We start from the raw sequence: 8108 nt of genomic DNA, 5'->3' as shown, positions 1-8108 counted from the left end.
AGCACGTGTAGAGCGCCTTGACACAGACCACGTGTAGAGCGCCTTGACACAGCACGTGTAGAGCGCCTTGACACAGCACGTGTAGAGCGCCTTGACACAGCACGTGTAGGGCGCCTTGACTCAGCACGTGTAGAGCGCCTTGACACAGCACGTGTAGAGCGCCTTGACACAGCCACGTGTAGAGCGCCTTGACACAGCACGTGTAGAGCACCTTGACACAGATCACGTGAAGAGCACCTTGACACAGATCACGTGTAGAGCACTGTGTTTGGGGCACTCTTCAGGGGCAAGTTCCTTCAGCCTCGGAGCTTCAGTAGCTTGCCGGAGTCGCTGTGGCCAGGAGGCTGCATGCAGGAGAAGCAAAACTCCGAGAAGGAGGAGGAGGAGTGGGGGAGGGCTGCCACCATCCCCCGGCACCTCCAGCTTCAGGCGCAGCTCCTGCATGGCGCGGAGCGACATCCCGCAGCAGCTTCTCCCCGGCGAGCGTGGAGCGGAGTCCCCTAGTGGTGCCGGCGATCTCAGCTGCCGTCTTCCACCTGGGCTGGTGGGCCTGCACGAGGTGGAAGACTGTCCGCAGCCCTGCTGATGTGAGGCGCAGAGGCAGGGTCCTCTCTCCTCTGATCCCCTGGAAGAGGCCGTTGCAGGACAAGGGCTCGTTCAGGAATCTGTGCGAGGTCGTAGGGCGCACGCGTGTTCTGCTCCACTCGAAGCTCCGCCACTGCGTACAAGAGGCTCTGGTGATAACCTGGCAGCCTCGTGTAGTCGACCAGGCTCAGGTCCATCAGGAAGAGCTCCTGACCGTACCCCAGGCACCCCCCTGCATTCGTCATCAGGGTGAGGGCCGGAGACTTCCAGAGTAGCTCCTCCCGGTGGTACATCAGCCGCCTGACGGCCATGAGCCTGAAGCTCATGACCCTGGCGGTGACGTCCACCAGACTCTGGTCACCCTCACCCACCGGCAGGCAGAGAACGCCCGGCCTGAGCCAGTGCTTCCCATGCCAAACGAAGTGTGAGAGAGAGAGAGAGAGGCGATGCCAAGCTCGCCATTTACAGGGCGAGGAAGGTGGCCCTGGATGGGAAACGTCCGGCCAGCAGCCTGGGCATCTTCCGCGCTTTGGTCGGAGCCAGGGTGTGGCTGGAGTTCCGCCATGCGGCGCGGCTGACCCACGCCGTGCCGGCCTTCAAGGAGCAGTGGGCGATGGAGGAGGTCGTGTGCTCGGTGGCAGATGATGGGGAGCTCTGCATGCTGTTATGATCTACCCATGGGGGGCTGTCGGACCGCGAGAAGGGCTGCGTGTAGAACGAGAGAGTGAGCGAGAGCGTGAGCGAGAGGTGGGGGTTTACATAAAGCAAAGTTATTATAAAAAAAAAAATTACGAAATGATGAACGAAGCAAAGTGCCGACTACACCGAGCATCTTCTTGTTTACACTGATCGTAACAAAAAAAAGAGGGTTGGGAAGAGAGGGATGGGAAGGGAGAGAGGGGAAGGGGAAGAGAGAGGGTGGAAAAGAGAGAGAGGGTGGGGGGAGAGGGAGGGGAGAGGGCGGGTCCTGGTGCTGGGAGGATGAGAGGAGGAGGAGGAGGCGGGGGGTAGGGGTGGAGTTGTGAGTGCGGATCTCGGTTGGGCGGCGTTCGTGCCACTTCGCGTTTAGAGCGCAGAGCGAAGACCCGCACGCTTACTGCTCAGAGCGACTCCGAGAGAGATCCACACACACACAGAGATTCACACACACAGAGATTCACACGTAAATTGTCACAGACAGATTTACACACACAGAGACTCACACACACAGAGATTCACACACAGAGATTCACACATAAATTGTCACACCGACTGATTTACACACACAGAGATACATTCACACAAATTCTCACAGATTCACACACACAGAGATTCACATAGAGAGAGATACAAAGATACACACTTCGAGATTCACACAGACATACACACGAGGCAACGGCACACACAGAGCCACACGGAGACAGAGAGATAACACAGAGACACATCATAGAGACTCGGAGATAGAAATACGGCGAGAGGCTTAGACATTACACATACACGCAGAGGCACCCAGAGACGTAGAGAAACACACAGAGCTACAGATACGCAAGGACACACAGGGACACGAGACAGAGAGTCGGGGACAAATACACACACAGAGACCTAGAAAGACGCGCAGACACACACACAGAGAGACACACATACACAGAGACCTAGAGATACGCGCAGACACACACAGAGACACACAGAGACCTAGAGAGACGCGCAGACACACACGAACGCACAAAGACAAATTGCACAGACGCACACGATCTATACACCGGGAGGCAAGTGCTGTTAGCAACCACCTATTATTAGACAGACACGTGGCGTGTGCAGACACACAGACACACATCGACGTACACACAACACGCACAGACACAAAAGGCACCAAGTGACGACGGCGCAGGTTACAAAAATAGACTTTGCTGAATTCGTCGAGTTTGCAACCATCGCTGCGACAAACACCACCAACGGGACGGATATTACGAATTAAATAGAGTGCGCGCACACACACACACCACACAGAGATACAGGCTGCATGCATACACATCGTGGAGTGTATTGATATCGTAGACCACACCGCACACACACACACACCCGCCGTCGCCGTGCGTGTCTTTGGTGGAGTCCTAATTGGTGAACAAAGCCAGGAATCGATTCGCTCGCTCACTCGCTCGCCCACACAAGAGTCGTCCAGCCATGGCGAGCGCGAACAACGGCAAGCAGCGTGAGGAGTCGCCTGCCCTCAAGTTTATCAGGTGAGAGAGAGAGACCGCTGACAGCCGGCGCGTTCGTTCGCGAACTCATTCGCGAACTCATTCGCGTACTCGTTCAACGCGCGCGCGCGTGCGCATTCGCTCGTTCACTCGTTCACCTACTCGCTCACGGATTCACTCTCGTTCGTATGCACTCGCTCATTTGCTAATTCGTTCTCTCTCATTTATCCATTCGCGTAACTCGACGCGCTCACCAATTCACTCACTCATTCACTCACTCGTCCATTCACTCATTCACTCACTCGTCCACTCAATCATTCACTCGCTCGTCCACTCACTCATTCACTCACTCGTCCATTCATTCACTCACTCGTCCATTCGCTCACTCATTTACTCACTCGTCCATTCACTCATTCACTCACTCGTCCATTCGCTCACTCATTCACTCACTCGTCCATTCGCTCACTCATTCACTCACTCGTCCATTCACTCACTCATTCACTCACTCGTCCATTCGCTCACTAATTCACTCACTCGTCCATTCGCTCACTCATTCACTCACTCGTCCATTCGCTCACTCATTCACTCACTCATCCATTCACTCATTCACTCACTCGTCCATTCGCTCATCCATTCACTCATTCACTCACTCGTCCATTCACTCACTCATTCACTCACTCGTCCATTCACTCACTCATTCACTCACTCGTCCATTCGCTCACTCATTCACTCACTCATTCATTGGCTCACTCACTCACTCATTCACTCGTCCATTCACTCACTCAATCACTCACTCGTCCATTCGCTCACTCGTCCATTCGCTCACTCATTCACCCAACTGCGCCTGTTTAATGCAGGTGAGAGGCTGAGATCTCATGAGACCAGCGACGTCTCAGTTGCTCGTGTGACCCGATGCTCAAGCGTGGACTCACTCATTCGCTCACCCGTTCATGTATTAGCCGTCCGGCTTGCTAGCAGCAGCAGCTGCTGCTTGAGTAACAGCAGCTGTGTGAGTAACGATCGCAGGAGTAACAGCAACACGAAAATCACGAGCAGCAGTAACAGCAGCTGCGTGAGTAAAAAACAAAATCGAAGAATCATCTTCATTTGCCCGCGGTCTTCATATACAACGAGCGGCATTGCCACTTTGTGAGCAGTCAGGCGGGCTCGTTCATCGGGGATCTACCGGACCCCGCCACCATAATGTGGAATTTCCTCCACTAAAAACGAACACAAAATCAATGCGACCTGTTCGGAGCCTCAGCTTAATTAACCCCTCTGGGGTTAATTACTCTCCCTCTGTGTGTGTGTAGTGTGTGTGTGTTGTGTGGTGTATGTGTGGTGTGTGTGTGATGTGTGTGTGGTGTATGTGTGGTGTGTGTGTGTATGGTGTGTGTGGTGTGTGTGTGGTGTGTTTGTGCGGTGTGTGTGTGGTGTGTGTGTGGTGTGTGTGGTGTGATGTGTGTGTGTGGGGTGTCTGTGTGGCGTGTGTGTGTGTGTGGTGTGTGTGTGGTGTGTGTGGCGTGTGTGTGATGTGTGTGGTGTGTGTGACGTGTGTGGTGTGTGTGTGGGATGTGATGTGTGTGGTGTGTGTGTGGGGTGTGTGTGTTGTCTGTGTGTGGTGTGTGTGTGATGTGTGTGTGTGGTGTGTGTGTGGTGTGTGTGGTGTGTGTGTGGTGTGTGTGGTGTGTGTGGTGCGTGTGTGGTGTGGTGTGTGTGTGTGTGGTGTGTATGTGGTGTGTGGTGTATGTGGTGTGTGTGGTGTGTGTGTGTGGTGTGGTGTGTGTGTGTGGTGTGTATGTGGTGTGTGGTGTATGTGGTGTGTGTGGTGTGTGTGTGTGGTGTGTGTGGTGTGTGTGTGTGGTGTGTGTGTTGTGTGTGTGCTGTGTGTGGGTGTGTGTGGTGTGTGTGTGGTGCGTGCGTGGTGTGTATGTGGTGTGTGTGTGTGGTGTGTGCATGGTGTGTGTGTGTGGTGTGCGTGGTGTGTGTGTGTGGTGTGTGTGATGTGTAGTGTGTGTGCATGGTGTGTGTGTGGTGTGTATGTGATGGTTCTGTATTGCCCGCTGCCACAAGAGTGGTGTCAGCGAGCGCCTATTAAGGCCGGCGACCTGCGCCGCGTCACCCCCCTAGGGCGACTCCGTGTGTGAAGCTGCGTCGAGCACTGCAGAGCGACACGTCCTAAGTCGGCGGTGTTTCTTCACTCATTTCTAGAGGGGGTGGGTGGGTGGGTAGGGTGGTTAGGAGGAGGGCGCCACTTTCGCCGACAAGACATCGTGAGTGCGAGTGCCGACACTACATATTAAACCAGGGGTCGGGAACCTTTTTGACTGGGAGAGCCATAAAAGCCAAATATTTCGAAATATATTTCATTGAAAGCCATATAGTATTTTTAACGTATAATAAATTAAATACGTTTTACTTTTAATGCGACTTCTGGTGCTGCATGGTTTTGCTGATGGCCTTGTGTAGTCTGGTTCATACGTGGTGAGGTTGAGCTTCATGCAGGGCGTGACCCGTGAAATGTATCTTCAAAACTAATTTCTGTTTACTTTAAAATGACACAGTATTATTAAGCAATATCACAAGTATTTTAAAATCAGTTCCAAACTGATTTTTTATTACTTTTTATTATTTTTTCAACTCAAAATTGTCTGGGAGCCATATGCCGTCACTGGAAGAGCCATATATGGCTCGCGAGCCATAGGTTCCCGACCGCTGTGTTAAACCATTGTTGGGTTTGGCAGCAGCATGATGATTATGGGTGGTGGGGGGGTGTCACTCGTTGTGTGTCGTGGGGGGGGGGGGTCACTCGTTGTGTGTCGTGGGGGGGGGGGTCACTCGTTGTGTGTCGTGGGGGGGGGGTCACTCGTTGTGGGTTGTGTCGTGGGGGGTGGGGATACACCGCACGTCAGAGGCCGCACTTGCCCCGCGCTCCTGTAAGCCTTCCCGGGGAACCTTTGTCTTGTTGTGAGCAGCGACCACGAGTTGGATTCCGACTCACGACCAACATCGAAGACGATTGTTTGCACCGGTCCTGTGCCTCCTCCCCTAGGTCGACTCGGCCTCAAATGCGCACCTGGTGCAATGTGTAAAAAAAACATCGCCGCTTGGGGAGACAAAGGCGACCGGGCGTGGTGCTGGCCACCCACCCGCTCGTGTACCGTGGCGGCCTTCATTGGTGCTCGCTAACAGCACTTGCCCCAACAGTCTGTTAAGGCTACACGGGGGACTTCGTCTTGTTGTATATTGCTCGAGCACTATACCGCTTACACAACATGCGATGCAATGAACGGGCCACGGCTAACGTCAGTGGCCCGGGAGTGAACGCCCCAGCTCCTCACCCACCCCCCCCACCTCCAACCAATCCCCTTCACGAACGCGCCGTGACCAGCGTGGTGAAGTATGGCCCAGCAACCCCCACGACGCAGCATCCTCCTGCCGATCGTGCGGGAGTACGCAGGATTCCTGCGGTACGGGATGGAGTGTAGGAGGTAGTGCAATGTGCGTTGTGCAGGGTGTACGGTCTAGGGGGTAGTGCAATATGCGTTGTGCAGGGTGTAGGGTGTAGGGGGTAGTGCAATGTGCGTTGTGCAGGGTGTACGGTCTAGGAGGTAGTGCAATATGCGTAGTGCAGGGTGTACGGTCTAGGGGGTAGTGCAATGTGCGTAGTGCAGGGTGTAGGGTGTAGGGGGTAGTGCAATGTGCGTTGTGCAGGGTGTAGGGTGTAGGGTGTGCCAATGTGCACGGTGCAGGGTGTAGGGTGTAGGGGGTAGTGCAATGTGCGTTGTGCAGGGTGTAGGGTGTGCCAATGTGCGCGGAGCGTAATGTGCATGGTGTAAGGGTGTAGGGGGGTGCAATGTCCATGGTGTGCAAAGTGCAGGGCGTACGGTGCAGGGGGTGCCAAGCGCAGGGTGTGTGCGTGATGTGCAGGGTACAGGGCGTGCACTGTTCCGGGCTCCCTTTAGGTTGACTCGGCCTAAACTGAGCACCTTGATGCGTCGTGGAAACAGCAGCGCGGGCCGGAAGGAGACGGAGGCGGCCAGCAGTGGTTCTTGCCCACGCTGTGGTTCAACAGCAGCACTTGGCCCCTAACAGTGCGCACGGCTACCCGGGGAACTTGTCTCTTTTGTATTTAATTTTGCCTGTGTGTGGTGGGTGGGGAGCGGTGGCGCAGTGGTTAGCACCCCGCGCTACGAAGCTGGGTGACCCGAGTTAGAGACCCCGCTCACGGCCACCAACACCCAGTGACGATGATCTGACCCGGCGGTCCTGGCTCTCCCCTAAGGTCGACTCAGCCTCAAACGAGTACCTGGTGCTGTAGTTGTAAACATGATCACCCCACCCCCCACCTCGTGTTGTGTGCCGTGCCAACTTTCACAGGTGCTTCTCGCCAACAGCACTTGCCCCAACAATCTGTTGAAGGCTATACGGGGCGTGGAAGGGATCTTTGCCTGTGTGTCGTTGTTGTTGCGTGCGCGTGCGTGCGCGTGCGTGATGTGTGTGGTGTGTACACACACTCGTGCGCATTGCACGGAGGAGTGCACTTAAGATGCCACGGGCAAAATTACCTGCCGGATTAATTAGCAGACGCAGATTGCATTATTCATGCGCGACGCGGCGGTGAGCGCGTAGCTACTGGACAGCCACTCACGAAAACCCCCATTTGGGAGGGCGGAGGGGGGGGCTCTACGATTTAATCATTTCAATTGAAACTCGCGGCCCAGACCACCTTGGGCCGTACGGGGTAGCTGCTTCCACCGGGGAGAGGGGGGCAGGTGGTGCCCTTCCAATGTTTGGGATGAGGATCTCAAAGTGATGGTGGCATCATTTTGTAAACCTCCCCACCCCCTCAACCCTCTCTATTGAAGACCGAAACATGAAGACGTGTTCACGATTTCGGGCTGATCGTCTGATGATGCTGCTGCTGGTGATTGCTGTTGTTGTTGTATTTACCAGCGAAACGTCGCAGTACTCGAATTAGTGGGCGCCCCTGCGGTGGCTATGAGATGTTAACTACCTCGCCTGGTCTACATGAGGTCGTGGGTTCGATCCCGACACCGACGCCTGTTTTATATTTGGAGTTTGTGTCTTTCTCTCTTCAGCATCACGGTGGCTATGAGATGTTAACTACCTCGCCTGGTCTACAGGAGGTCGTGGGTTCGATCCCGACACCGACGCCTGTTTTATATTTGGAGTTTGTGTCTCTCTCTCTTCAGCATCACGGTGGCTATGAGATGTTAACTACCTCGCCTAGTGTACAGAAGGTCATGGGTTCGATCCCGACCCTGACGCCTGCTGCTGTATATTTGGAGTTTGCGTGTCTCTCTCCCCGTGGTCGAGTGGATT

General features: G+C 54.6%; 1 protein-coding gene across 1 annotated transcript in view; it reads left to right on the top strand.

The window, feature by feature from the left end:
* The first annotated feature begins 1617 nt into the window (after window positions 1-1617).
* LOC133355205 (yjeF N-terminal domain-containing 3-like) overlaps window positions 1618-8108 on the top strand; it is an 86958-nt gene continuing 80467 nt past the window's right edge. The window contains exon 1 of the mRNA XM_061572565.1: window positions 1618-2804. Coding sequence (XP_061428549.1) covers window positions 2746-2804 — 59 coding nt within the window. The 5' untranslated portion in view covers window positions 1618-2745. The remainder of the gene's footprint in view (window positions 2805-8108) is intronic.

The sequence above is a fragment of the Lethenteron reissneri genome, chromosome 50, assembly GCF_015708825.2.
Source record: "Lethenteron reissneri isolate LAM-NWPU_2019-01 chromosome 50, ASM1570882v1, whole genome shotgun sequence".
Classification (NCBI taxonomy): Eukaryota; Metazoa; Chordata; class Hyperoartia; order Petromyzontiformes; family Petromyzontidae; genus Lethenteron; species Lethenteron reissneri.
The sequence above is the reverse complement of the archived record's forward strand: the minus strand, read 5'-3'. Positions and strand labels throughout refer to the sequence as shown.